Below are 14,381 nucleotides of genomic sequence, written 5' to 3'. Positions count from 1 at the left end.
CTTCAAGATCTTTGATAAAGTTTTGTTAAACAACCACCCTATTAGTTCTACCCAACACCACATTTCGGCTAAGCTTTCTCCTATTTGGATTGGCCCATACCGTATCCTTTCTTTCCCTCCTTCTGTTATTGCTCAATTACAGTCTATTTCTAATCCTCAGGATATTCGCAAGGCTCACTTTTCCAAACTTAAGAAATATTCTTCTTGAATTTTTTTTTTTTTCCTTAGGTACTGAGGGAGAGTTCATTCTAAATTTGTTTTCTGGTTGTTATGCCTACGTCATGTCTACACTGATTACTCTGGTCCACCTTTTTTTTTGCATTTGGACATTTACTTTATAATGTTCAATCTGACACAGGAATGAGAAGTATCATAAGTTTCATCTTCAGCAATGAAATCAATTTGCTGGCAATCGAATCCATCAATATCGTCTTCAATACCTGGATGACTGCAGAGTTTACGATAAAAATCAGTGGCATCTTTTAGAGCGTATGTCGCTGAGCTTCGCTTCTGAAATGGGATTTCCATTTGGCCACAGAGGTGTTAACACATTGCTAAATTAGTGGGTCACACCATTTTGTTAAGGACGTCCAACAGCTTTCTTCTTCTGAATGTTTATTTCAACTGGCTGTCCTTTATATTCCTGCTTGAAGATGATGCTAAATGGTTTGTCTTTATGTAACTCTATCTCTTTTACTTTCAGCCAGTTTATCTTCTCTCTCAAATTATTTGTCTTCCAATTCACGATTTGTTTCTCAAATAAATCTGTACTTTTAAAATCCTCAGACTTCATTCTGTGAACAACTAAGGGATTCCTCTTTCTGCACAATTTCATCACATTGATGTAGTCCTCTGCTGTATACAACCTTTGCTAATGTTTCAGTGCACACTGTATGTCCCCGAAATCACTGTCATTGGGGAGAAAGCTGTGTCCCGGAACAAGGAAACGTTGAGTGATTTATTTTCACTGTGGGATGCTGTTGTAAGATAGCTTTTAACATCAAAACCATTTTTATGTTTCGGTTCTGTCCTCCACAGGAATCTGACCTCAAGATTACTTCTTCAACAGCTGGTAGCTGTTCTATTAAATATTTCATCAAGCATGAGGATACCTCCTGTGACCCTCGGCCTGCCTCACCCTCTAACCAGACATAGCAATGTCCTCTTTCATCCTTACCGCTGCGTATTTCTAAGTTATAAAGCCATAACTACCTTTTATAAAAGACTGTATTTGTAGGAATTCTAGGCAATGGCAAGGTTTTCTCTAGGTCAAAGCTAAGAACTTCCAGGGTGCCATCTTGTTTTGCCTTTGACATGTCCAATGATCTCATATCCTGCGCAATTTGTTTTTAAATTCTCGGCTTCGCATCCAGTTGTGTTTTGGATCTGAACTTCCAAGGTGTCACAAACATTACATGTGTCCTTTTTCAGTGGCTTCCTTTTGATGTTGAACTTCGTGAGGAATATCTTCTTATAACTTGCTTTTGATACAGGATTTGAAACCTCGTCCTTGTACATATCATACAAGACATTAACCGTTATTTCAGGGGCAAGAAATTCCGCTTGTGTCTCGCTTCTCCTTTAGTGAGATATTTAACGTGGAAACTTCTTTATGTGGTCTATGACTTCTTTCAGTTTGTAACCGTCCAGGTTTCTCCAGCCCTACTAATTTAATATAATATCATTTTACGCAATATCATTTGATATCAAGTTTATCCACCATCTGCAATTATTTGTAATAACATATTTATTCTACGTCAATCATTTGTAATCAAGGCCTTTTGGAATCATTTTGTATATATGATAGCATCGTTTTATTATTTAAATTATTATATTATGTAGGATGAGAATTCATTATGTTGTAAATAGGTCAATATGTTGAGACATAGTTGTTTTCATTTCATCTCATGTTTGTGTATACGGAGGGTTATTCTTGAAGCTTGGGATTTTGCGTGAGTCATAGGTTTATTTTATGACCAAGGCTAGTAAACAGCGACCCGTGCGCGAGGCTTGCAAGCTGGTTGCTATATCATCGCCACGCCTTCTGGACTTGTCCAGGAAGAAGGGAAGGGGAGTTGATGCTTCGATCTATCGAATCAGATACTTCGTTGTATATGAGTTTTGAGATTGAACTGTTACCAAGAGTGGGGGTGAGCCCGGATATATACTGATTCTCAACACGAGAACGGGACCTTACGACCTTACAACCTTACAACCTAACTAGGGATACTCCATCACTACTACTTCTACTGTGAACATCTACTTTGTACGACGTGATTTGATTTTTGATACAGTGTGTGGTCGCTCCGCGACATAGTTATTTTTGTACAATATGTTATCGCTTCGATACAGTACTCAGCTGCGGTAATGTTATCGGATCTGCGTGAGACGAACCAAGCTTATGGCTTGTGTTATTTTCAGTAAATATTCTGGACGAAGAACTATGTTGAGTTCAAGTTTACGGAATTTTGGTACAAGTCCAAGTATAGGGCCAATGTCTAATTTAAAGACTAGGCAAGTAGGGAGTGTTAGTCCAGATAGCCCGTACCATATCAGAGAAGGAAGGAAGGATGTCCATGGAGCAAAGTCTACATCGAAAAGAAGAGAACGAGTAACCACGGAAACCAGATGACGTCAACGAAAGCTGCAATTGGTGAGCTTCAATTAGATAAAGCAAGCAATAGTAAATTCAGTAAATTATAAATTCCTCCACGCTTTAAGGAAACTTTTCCGTTTCATCTCATTTTTTTTTTTTTGTATAATAAATTCATTTGTATTTTATATTGCGTTAATTTTCTTTCTTAAGCGATACTTAATGGTTAATTATTTAAAATCCTACCCCTGTGATTTAAGTGTAAGTCTCTATGCTAGTAAATATAAATTTTGGTTTACAGTTTTATTTAAAACTGTAACCATGGCGCCCTAACATTACATAGAGAAATGGGGAACCATGGAATGTTAATTGTTTCTATTTGCGTGGCAATTTGCGGGCAAGCCACAAATAGTTTATTTAATATTCATGTGTCCCAAGATAATAACTTTCATCTCCCCAAGTGTTTTGGAAGAGAGGAATCAGTTACAAGTTTATTTTCAGGGAGTTTATTCCTTCCACCAGCCAATCCACGATGATCCACAACGTTCCTTGGTGATTGTATCTTCTTAATTGCCAGATTAACCTTTCCTCTGGAGATCCTAAATGTTTGCAAGAAGAAACTTTTGTATACTTTGACACCGTGGATGTTGTAAGTTCTTGTGGCTGTTCTTTTGTTGGAGTCCTTCACTCTCTTCCGTTTGACATCTTTTGTTCTTACCATTGGCACAAATAAGAGCTATTTGTGCATCATGTGATGTAATACTATAGAAGTTTTTAAACTCTTCTTCCAATGCATGAATTCCTATCTTGTTCAGACATTTCCATAAACAAATGTATTCTCTAAATTCCTTGGGTTCTTTAAGATATCCCCGCTGTGTGATATAGGTTTCATTTTGAACACATTTCGTCTTCCTAATTCTTCGATTCTGAAATGAATATTTTCTTTTCCGACCTTTTCTTGGTCTCCCTTCTCCCAGAGAATCCTTGTTTTGAGCTTCCAATATCTGACATGCTTCATTCATCGGCTGAGGAGTTGAACAATGGGTCTGGCTAGCCGCATAATTAGAGATGCTGGAGCCTAAAACAACATGTTCATTAGTAGCATTACTATAATCGGAACTACCGTCTGTATGGGAATGAGAAAAGTGATGTTCGTCCAGTAATACAGGAACGGACTGCTGCTGATCTTCAGACTGTGTATTTTCCTGTAAAACAGAAATACTATATTTTGGAGTAAAAATGTATTTCTTCCTAGAAAAACCTTACCCGACTCTGATCCACAGTATCTGTCTGGCAATGCTATAGGATATGATGGTGTTTCTTTTCCATTAACTAAATCGTACTTACCTTCAACAATGTTGTTGCATCCGTCCTGCCCTCAACAAAGTTTGAATCACTAGAACATCTCAGTTCTAAATCTGAATAATCATTCTGAAGATTGCCAGTCATGGCTGTATTACACCTCAGAACAGTATTTTGGGTACCATGACAGCATTTCATTGGACTCACTCTGTCAAGACTGCTGGAAAAAATGACATCTTTTGGGGATTCCTGAACGGGTGTCGCAATAGGTGGTGTCTGTGGATGTAAATCCGGCTCATCTTCCTGAGTAATGAGAAGAGAATATAGAATTGTGAAACTATTTGAAAAACAATCCATAAGTAAATCATCAGCAGTAACATGCATTTGTCATGTATGCTAGTGGTACTATGATATAGGCTAAACAACTAACCTGTAATAATGTTTGCAAGTATATTTCTTTCCTTGCTAACTCAACGATTCGTTGGGCTCTTGAGGAAGACCTAAAGTGATCCATGCCAAACCAGAAGTGAATAGTGTTAATAAGCGAATACCAATATAAATGGTCCGTTATTGGACATTATAAATTTTCCAGCTAATTCATTCCTGGTTGCCAACGTTTTGCCCTCGTGTGGTAGGTTGGGCTCATCAGTTGGTACCTAGCACACCTACCAAGACGCTGGCTAGTGCATACCGTGGAGGCCACTGCGTAGGCTACTTAGGGCCACCAGCAGTGCCAATGCACTATGAGAGACTTAGTCTCTTTACCAAAAATTGATGCCTGCTTGGCTATCAGATGATATAGATGTTGATTCCCATAGGGAATCTGAAATATTTGTCCCGAATGAGTAAATTTATAATACCAATATAAATGCTCCGTTATTGGACATTATAAATTTCCAGCTAACTCATTCCTGGTTGCCAGTGTTTCGCCCTCGTGTGCTAGGTTGGGCTCATCAGTTGGTACCTAGCACACCTACCAAGACGCTGGCTAGTGCATACCGTGGAGGCAACGGTAGGTGTGATAGGGTGGTCATAGACGAAGTCCTGTCATAGTATGCACTGATGTTTTCACAACTTTCTCAGGCATAGAAAGAACCAATCTTCTGGATATAACCCCAAATAGACAGCCAATACTGTTTCAGTCAGGAGACAGGCAACGGGAAGAGGGAGAAAGTAGTCAGGTCAAAAACCCGGACAGAAAAAAAAGGGCTCCACGAATAACACACACTCGAACACGCACAACTTACACACACAATGAGCCCTTGGGGAGAACCCAAAAAGGCTGCATCAAATACCGAAAGCTAGGCAGCAGAAAATACAAGGCAAGGGAAACAGTATTTCTGCCTAGACTTAAAATTAACTCATATCAAAGGAAAAAAGGACAACTACTAAATGAAACCATTAATCACATGGGTTACTAACGCCGTGATAATTAACATCAAGACGGCAGGGACATAGGCCGAAATGTCAGAAAAGATTAAAACAACACAGATAACATAACTTACAGCACCAGAAGTAAAGAAGAAAAGGTAAAGGACTTTAAATGAAAGTCCTTATAAAAGAATAAACTTAAAATGACAGTAAGTCAGGAGGTAACTCAAAAACGCTGCCCGATAAAACAAATTAATCATTTTCTCCACAATTTAAAAAAAAAACCTTTTCTCAGATTTTTTTAAAAGTGCTATTTGTTCAGGGCATCGACCTAGAAAGATCTTTTGCCCCTACTGGCATCATATGTGAGGAACGTGTGTGTATTTTGTAAATGGCAGAAGTGTAAAGTGTTGAATGTGAGGAAAGGAACGTTAAGGGTGACACACAAACACCCAGTCCCCAGGCCAGGGATATTACTCATGTACAATTTAAAATCCGTGACCCGGCCGGGAATCGAACCCGGGGCCGCCAGGTGACAGGCGGACGCGTTGCCCACAGCACCGCGGGGTCGGACCTCTTCTCAGACAATCGCAAATTAGAACAGAAAAAGAAAAAAAGGGAATAATAAATTTCGAGGTCGGAGTCCTACAGCGTCCTGGTGGTTGACAGAGGAAATGCACATCGACTGTCAAGAAACAAGTCACAGCTTTACATATGTTGGAAATTAAAGAACAGGAAAAGAAAAAAAACATGGAAACTGGGACTTTTGGGTTTGGCTTATTAGTATTGTATAGATAATTAGGTCTATTGCAATCTTGTTCAACCAATATACATTATGAGATCAAGAACTGAAGGGTTATTAAAAGAAGATTTGTCCACTTTTGTCACGTTTGAGGAAATGAGTTTTGCCTTTATCAAAATTACATGCACCAAGCGAGTTGGCCGTGCAGTTAAGGGCGTGCAGCTGCGAGCTTGCAGTCGGGAGATAGTAGGATGGAACCCCACTGTCGGCAGCTTTGAAGATGGTTTACCGTGGTTTCCCGTTTTCACATCAGGCAAATACTAGGGCTGTACGTTAATTAAGGCCACAGATGCTTCCCTCTCGCTCTTAGCCCTTTCCTATCCCATCAACTCCATAAGACTTATCTGTATTGATGCGACGTAGAGCAAAAAATCCAGAAAACTACAAACCTGAAGTGACTTTTGCTTTTGTGGCAGCATTGTCAGTCGTGTTAGCACTTGGTATCTTAGTTAGCAGTAATGCTTAGTTGGAAGCACTGCCAAATGGATGCCAGGTGCAATATATGACTATTAAATGAATACATTGAGTGTGGCCGCAATGCTGGCACTTGCGTCAAGGTGTCCCATTGACATTCTAGTGCATTGCCTTCCTAGTGAAAGCCACAGCCTTGTCCTTCCTAGTCATAGCCATTTCCCATAGTATCGTCACTGGAAACCTACTTTGTGCGCCAAATTCCATGCATTTCCCTACTTCAGTCTCTCTTTGTGGTACAGTATCAATGTATCCAAGATGTGCCTAAGAAATGCTTCATCCTTTTGTACTTGGTAGACCACCTACAGTCGCATAGTGTCAGGTATGGCTGACTCCTGAGTCACATTGTATGCACTGCAATGGATGTGTCATTGATAATTTTATTTCAATAGGGACAATCCTGATAAGATGCAAATTTTGTGTTCATTTTCCTATGTTCATTCTGTGTTACTTTTCTCAGCCCCAATTTGGAATCTAGCATACTTTTTTTTTTTTTCAATTCATTTTCATTTCCCCTTGTCCAGCTCTTGCCAGGTCGGGGTGTTAATGGCACTTTGCCACTATTGCCTCTCTTTCCACCACTCCTCTTCAGTAATTGTATTTCAGTCCACTCTTCTTTTTCTTATGTTGTTCTTGACAGAGTCCATGCATCTTGCTCTGAGCCTCCCTCTTGCCCTCTTTCCTTCTATCTTAACCCCCAACACTTGTTTTGGTGTCCTTCCCTCCTCTATCCTCATAACATATCCAGACCATCTCACTTTATTCTTCTCCATCCTGTCACTTAGTTTTTCTAAACCCTATCTCTTTTCTGACCTAAACATTTCTTATTCTGTCTCTCCTTGCCTTCCCTCAGGAACTTCATCTCACTGGCCTGTAATGTACTCTCATTTCTTGCTGTCAGAGTCCAAGTCTCTGATGCATACATTAATATAGGGGTATAGTACATCTTGTTCATTATCTCTTTACATTTCATAGGAACTTCTCTGTTCCACATCAGGTTCCTTACATTCTGGTAGATTGTACTTCCTGCTTGTACCCTTCTGCTGATCTCTTTATCTAACCTTGCATCTTGCATCTTGCATTATTTCACTTCGCAAATATTTGAAGTATTATTATTTATATTATTTATAAGCTTCATGTCCGTATTGATTGGTATCACTATATAGAAATAATATGAATCACCACCTTATCAATACACTATTTTATTTACTACCAAACTGGTAAATAGGGTCAATACCGGTTTCGACCCCTATGGGGTCATCCTCAGTTGACACATATAAATATCTATAAAAACATCACATATAATAGTTAAAGTTTAAAATTGATGGGTCATTAGTATACTGGTAAGTACATATGCATGTATTATGGAATTTATAAGATTGTTCTATTAGAGCTATTATGTAGATTTTTTGTTTCTTTGTAAACAGTATCAAAAGTATTGTATTGGATGTGGTTCATCCGTTTGACAAAATGCTAGTGGATTGAATATGTACATTTGCTGAGAGGTACATGCTATTCTATTTTACAATTTTTGTTTTACATAATATGGGGTAAAATTATTACATTTGCACATATGTGGTGATATTAGGTACAATGTAGGGTGTTAAAGATGTAGTATTTGAATTTTCAGTATCCTGATTACCATACCATACACCATACACCATTACAATACCATAAACTACTTGGATATATCTATAACCAGACATAATAATCATCTAACATACAACATATACAGAAAGCCTACCCATACATCAAATACAATAAAAACAGACTCCACCCACCCACACACTCACAAAAAAGCCGCATACTACAGCATGATACACAGGGCATATAACATTCCACTTTCAAAGAAAGATTTGAACAAAGAACTAAACATAATTCATGAAATAGCCAAACAAAATGGTTATAAAAGAACAATGATAAACCATATCATCAACAAAGTAAAAAACCAACCAAAAACTAAGTTAACCAGAATCACCAAAGATAAAAAAGAATACGCACTATTCACTTACAACAATAACCATATACACCCCATAACCAACATTTTCAAAAAACAAGGCCTAAAAATAGCATACAAAACTACACGCAATAACACCAACATATTATACAATTCTAAATCAGTTAATAACATAAACAAATACAACCACTCAGGAGTGTACCGTCTAAAATGCAATGATTGCCAAGCCTGTTATGTAGGGCTTACTGGTAGAAGTTTTTCAATAAGATACAACGAACACGTAAATGTCGTTAGACATAGACACTTCTCAGCCATGGGACAACACATCAACGATCAGAAACATAGGTTTACAGACATCAGTAATGATATGCAAATCCTCAAAATAAACCCAAAAAGCCCCTTGCTCAGTATACTAGAAGAATTTTATATAAACTTAGACAAATACGTTAATCCAAATTCCAACTTAAACGATAACATAGACAGAAATAATATTCTCTTTCATACAGTTATTCCCCTCCTGAAAGATTATTATTTAAAAAGAATAGATAAACAAAAATCCATAAATACAAATCTACCGCTCCAAGACCTCCCCTCCTTTAATCCCACTCCCGTTACAAGTGCTCCACCCATCCCTTCAAGCCTCCCCTCCACCGCCGTAAACTATAACCTCAGAGCAACACGCTACAGATCTCAACAGACAGCCATACAGAGCACACGATCCCAACAGCCAACGTAAGTAATACGATATATACTTGCCACTACATTCTTTCGATACATTATCTCACACACTTATTATTTCTACTTACAGATATATTAATTTACAACACGTCTCCACGATACAACCAACGTACAACCTAATTTAGATATACGACATCCAATATGCACTTCATCTCTTAATGGTGACCTACTCAACCTGTATTCGACACGCGACAAGATGAGAACATTTTCTCAATGATATTCAAGATTTCCAACTACAACAGCAGTATCCTACAAAATTACCAGTTATTACTATAATATATAATGCAATTTCACTCGTAACGCGTACAGCATGTGATCGATCCTATTCAAGTAAACATATATATTTTAATAGACCTACAATACAACAACCTACAGTACTGTCACCAATTTATATTTATATTTCATTTAGATTTTTTGAATATGCACATAGCACCACATATCAATACCATTATCTAATGTATTTTAAATAAGTATTTCATACCGGTTTTAGCCCCAAAGTTTTATTTTAGCAAGACTTTTATATGTCTAACAAAATAAAGTGTCAAGACACAATTCTATTTTAAGACTGAAAACGGGAATAAGAGGTGCTACAAACTTATATATTAACATTAAGGATTCATGTTAACTAGGTATTACATACCAATATTTTAATTTTAAGAATTCAAACCAACAAGGTCATTATGCATTTAACTGAACTAAACAAGTGAATCAGTAAACTTTACAACCACTACATGAAATGTAATCAGGATACTGAAAATTCAAATAGTACATATTTAACACCCTACATTGTACCTAACATCACCATATATGTGCTAATGTAATAATTTTACCCCATATTATGTAAAACAAAAATTGTAAAATAGAATAGCATGTACCTCTCAGCAAATGTACATATTCAATCCATTAGCATTTTGTCAAATGGATGAACCACATCCAATACAATATTTTTGATACTGTTTACAAAGAAACAGAAAATCTACATAATAGCTCTAATAGAACAAACTTAATCAGGATACTGAAAATTCAAATACTACATCTTTAACACCCTACATTGTACCTAATATCACCACATATGTGCAAATGTAATAATTTTACCCCATATTATGTAAAACAAAAATTGTAAAATAGAATAGCATGTACCTCTCAGCAAATGTACATATTAAATCCACTAGCATTTTGTCAAACGGATGAACCACATCCAATACAATACTTTTGATACTGTTTACAAAGAAACAAAAAATCTACATAATAGCTCTAATAGAACAATCTTATAAATTCCATAATACATGCATATGTACTTACCAGTATACTAATGACCCATCAATTTTAAACTTTAACTATTATATGTGATGTTTTTATAGATATTTATATGTGTCAACTGAGGATGACCCCATAGGGGTCGAAACTGGTATTGACCCTATTTACCAGTTTGGTAGTAAATAAAATAGTGTATTGATAAGGTGGTGATTCATATTATTTCTATATAATTATAATATTTGAAGTATTCAACAACCTCAAGGTTTTGTCCCTGATAGTAACGATTCCTTTTCCTTTTATTTCTCCTCTTGTCATCACTACTCTTTTGCTATTCTCCACACTGATTTTCGTACCATATTTCTCAACATTGTCATTTAAAGGCCCAAGTTGGATTTGCACTTCTGTATTGTTGACTCCCCAGATCACTATGTCATCTGCAAACAACAATATTTTCATATCCCCTCCATATCTTGGGTTTGTTTCCTTTAGAATTTCATCCATAACCATTATAAACATAAGTGGAGACGATACACTCTATCACACTTACTGTATATTAACCTGTAGCTTATAAATAAAATCAGTTAAATAGAACTGTATTTTCTCCTTTTCAGATGACTGTGGTGACCATGTAGTTGTCAAAAATAGCAGGCATGTAGCCTTAAGAGGAGATGAGTGGAAGAAGAGGGTGTACTTCCATCATACTGGTTATCCAGGAGGTGCTTCATGGACACTGGCGTGGGAACTTCATCAAAAAGATCCAACATTGGTAATACATGCAATTAAATGTTGAATTTAATAACCTTGATTCTCCTTTTTTGGAAGTACTACGGGGGGGAGAAGTAAAATATGGGAAAGGGGACAATCCGGGAATGAATTACCGTATTTACACGAATAATCCCCGCCACCGAATAATCCCCACACCCTAACTTTAGGAAGGCTGATTTTGAAAAAAAAAAAAGCCAACATTGACTCAAATAAAACCCGCACCCCAATTTCGTGCCTCAAATTTTTAAAAAATGATGTGGGTATTATTCTCGTAAATAAGCCGTATTTATGCGAATAATCCCTGCACCCTAACTTTAGGAAGGCTGCCAACGTTGACTCAAATAAAACCCGCACCCCAATTTCGTGCCTCAATTTTTTTAAAAAATATGTGGGTATTTTTCACGTAAATACGGTATAACAAACCACAATTTGACTAAACTTCGCAATAAGAAAATACACTCACGGGTAAAAAATGTTAAGCACCTACAGTGTTCTCCCCAGAAATTTTCATTAGCTGGGTGGCAGGAATGAATAGCTGGGCGGGGAATACTACCTAAAAAATAAATATGATCAAATTTCAACTTATTCCCCTCAGGCCATTAACAATAATATTAGACACTTAAACATAAACTGCAAAAATGAAGTATTTTAGTGTTATCACGAAGAAGACGTAACAGAGTAGTTTGAACTTCTAGTGTTCTACTGCTTGTTCATAATCACTCGGTTGCTGTGGAGAGCCAGACGGGTTTGTTACGTTGCGGAATCTAGTGCTTGCTGCGATTCCACGCTAATCCAGACACCGTAAAAATATTTTCACCGCCTTGTCAATACTTTATACATTTTATTTTATTTAATTACCGTACATGTACATGTTTCGAGAGCCACCACTCTCTTCTTCGGCGGTGCCAAACATTAATTGATCCTTGGACTATGGTACAGTGGTATAATATAACAAGTAAATATGAATTTTAAAAATTGTTACAACTATTTCTCTTAGTTTCACCTTTCCTATTTACTATGTCATTTGTTGTAGATTTTACTGGAATTTTACTAAATAATGAAATCTATTAAATTAATCTCTATATGTTAATTTATGCCCTTATTTACATCTGAAAGAATAAATATTTCTTCTTGTCTAAATTTAACATTTACATGTATGGTAATTAAATAAAATAAGATGTATAAAGTATTGACAAGGTGGTGAAAATATTTTTACAGAAATTTGAATATAAGTCAGTACGGACCAACATGGTGAAAATAATCAATTCTGAACATGCCAGCCGGGCTAGAAAATTAATGAATAAATTTAAAAACACAAAAATAAAAATAGCCAAAATATCCAAGGACTTGAAATTTCTTAAGATTTGTCTAGAAAATAAGTTAATTCCGAAACATTTGAAATCGGTAGAGAAAAGGGGCATTTTGCGAAGACATGAGAGGATGACTCAGTTGAAAATGAATCAAGTATGGTTAAAAAGTGAAATTAAGTTCTTATATATTAAAACAAGTCGCCTGAACCAGGACTTATATGATCTTCATCTGCATATTACAAAAGAGGTTTCAGGTTTAGTATGGGATGACATAGAAGATAAAGTAGAAAATTCATTATATTTCATTCTCAAAAAGAAGCAGAATACATTAGATAGAAAACTTGAATTACTGAAGGGGTGGAAAGAGGAGAAAAGAAACAATAAAGACGACAATAAGAGATCAAATAATAATGAAATCAGTTTCAATCCTCCAGTTAAGAATTTAACAGACATGGAGTTTAGCGCAGAAGAAATGGCAATATTAGAAACGGGGCCAAAGCATAATTGGATGAAATTTTGTAATGATAATAATAATAAAAGGGAAATAGTGGAAATAGTAGCAGAGGTAGAACAGGTCATATCCAAAGTGGAAGCTGAGGAGCAAGAAGAAACAAGACATGAAGTAGGAAAAATACTGTCCAAGATAATAGAGTATAAAGATAAAGAAGCGATCATAATGAATAAGAAAATTAAAGGATTGAAAGGAAAAATCGAAAACAATAACATTACAGTAACCAAAGCGGACAAAGGCACACGATCGTTCTAATGAATAAACAAGAATGTATTGAAAAAACAGGAATTTCTAAAGAATGGCAAGTTCATTTTAATTAAAGAAGATCCGATGAACGTAGTTCAAAAGAATTTTAAAAAGATGTTGAAAGAAGTAGCATTTGTTATGGATTCAAAGGAAGCAAATAGTCTAATAAATATGAACCCAGGAATGCCCACTATGAGAGCATTGCCCAAGATCCATAAACAAGACATTCCCATAAGACCGATAGTAAACTACAGAAATAGTCCAACGTACGGATTAGCCAAATTTATACAAGTATTCTTAAGAAAACATTTTAAATTCACATCGGAGGCAATAATCAGTAATACAAGCAATTTTTGTAATAGAACAAGGTATATTAAAATGAAAGAAAGTTACACAATAAATATTGTCAGAAGGAACTTAACAGAGCATAGCGTTTTTTAGTAAAATAAAGATTGAAGAATTTATAAAATTGTTAGAATACGTATTAGAGAACAATTATTTCGGATTCAACAACAAAATATACAAACAGGAAAAGGGATTGGCTGTGGGTTCCCCGGCGTCGGGTATTCTAGCGAATATTTACATGGACTATGTGGAATCAAATAAAATAGTTGAGAAAATTAAAGGATTAATTAAATGGTTGAGATTTGTGGATGATGTGTTCATTATCATAGATGAGAAAGAATAAACCCGATAGAAGTATTAAGAAGGGTGAATGAAATAGACAAAGATATCAAATTCACAATGGAATCAGAGGAAGGCGGATCGCTGAACTATTTGGACATCAAAATAACGAGAAATGGTAGAGAATTAGAGTATCAGATTTATAGGAAAGAAATGACCACTAGCACTATTATTAGGAAGGACTCCAATCACCCAGGCCAACAGAAGAAAGCAACATTTTATAGTATGATCAGCTGGGCACTTAAATTTCCCTTAAAAAGACAAGCGTTCGAAAAAGAGATGACCACCATATATGAGATTGCGAAGAGAAATGGATATACGAAGAAATATGTAGATAAAATAAAGGACAAATTAATAAATAAACAGAAATCAAC

General features: G+C 36.2%; 1 protein-coding gene across 1 annotated transcript in view; it reads left to right on the top strand.

Moving 5' to 3' along the window:
- The window catches only part of mRpL13 (mitochondrial ribosomal protein L13), a 62,354-nt gene that overhangs the window by 16,822 nt on the left and 31,151 nt on the right, over positions 1-14,381 (top strand). The window contains exon 3 of the mRNA XM_067146616.2: positions 11,103-11,257. Within this exon, the coding sequence (XP_067002717.2) occupies positions 11,103-11,257 (155 nt within the window). The remainder of the gene's footprint in view (positions 1-11,102; positions 11,258-14,381) is intronic.

This window comes from Anabrus simplex, chromosome 4, assembly GCF_040414725.1.
Source record: "Anabrus simplex isolate iqAnaSimp1 chromosome 4, ASM4041472v1, whole genome shotgun sequence".
Taxonomy (NCBI): domain Eukaryota; kingdom Metazoa; phylum Arthropoda; class Insecta; order Orthoptera; family Tettigoniidae; genus Anabrus; species Anabrus simplex.
Note: the sequence above shows the minus strand (reverse complement) of the source record. Positions and strands in the feature narration are given on the sequence as shown.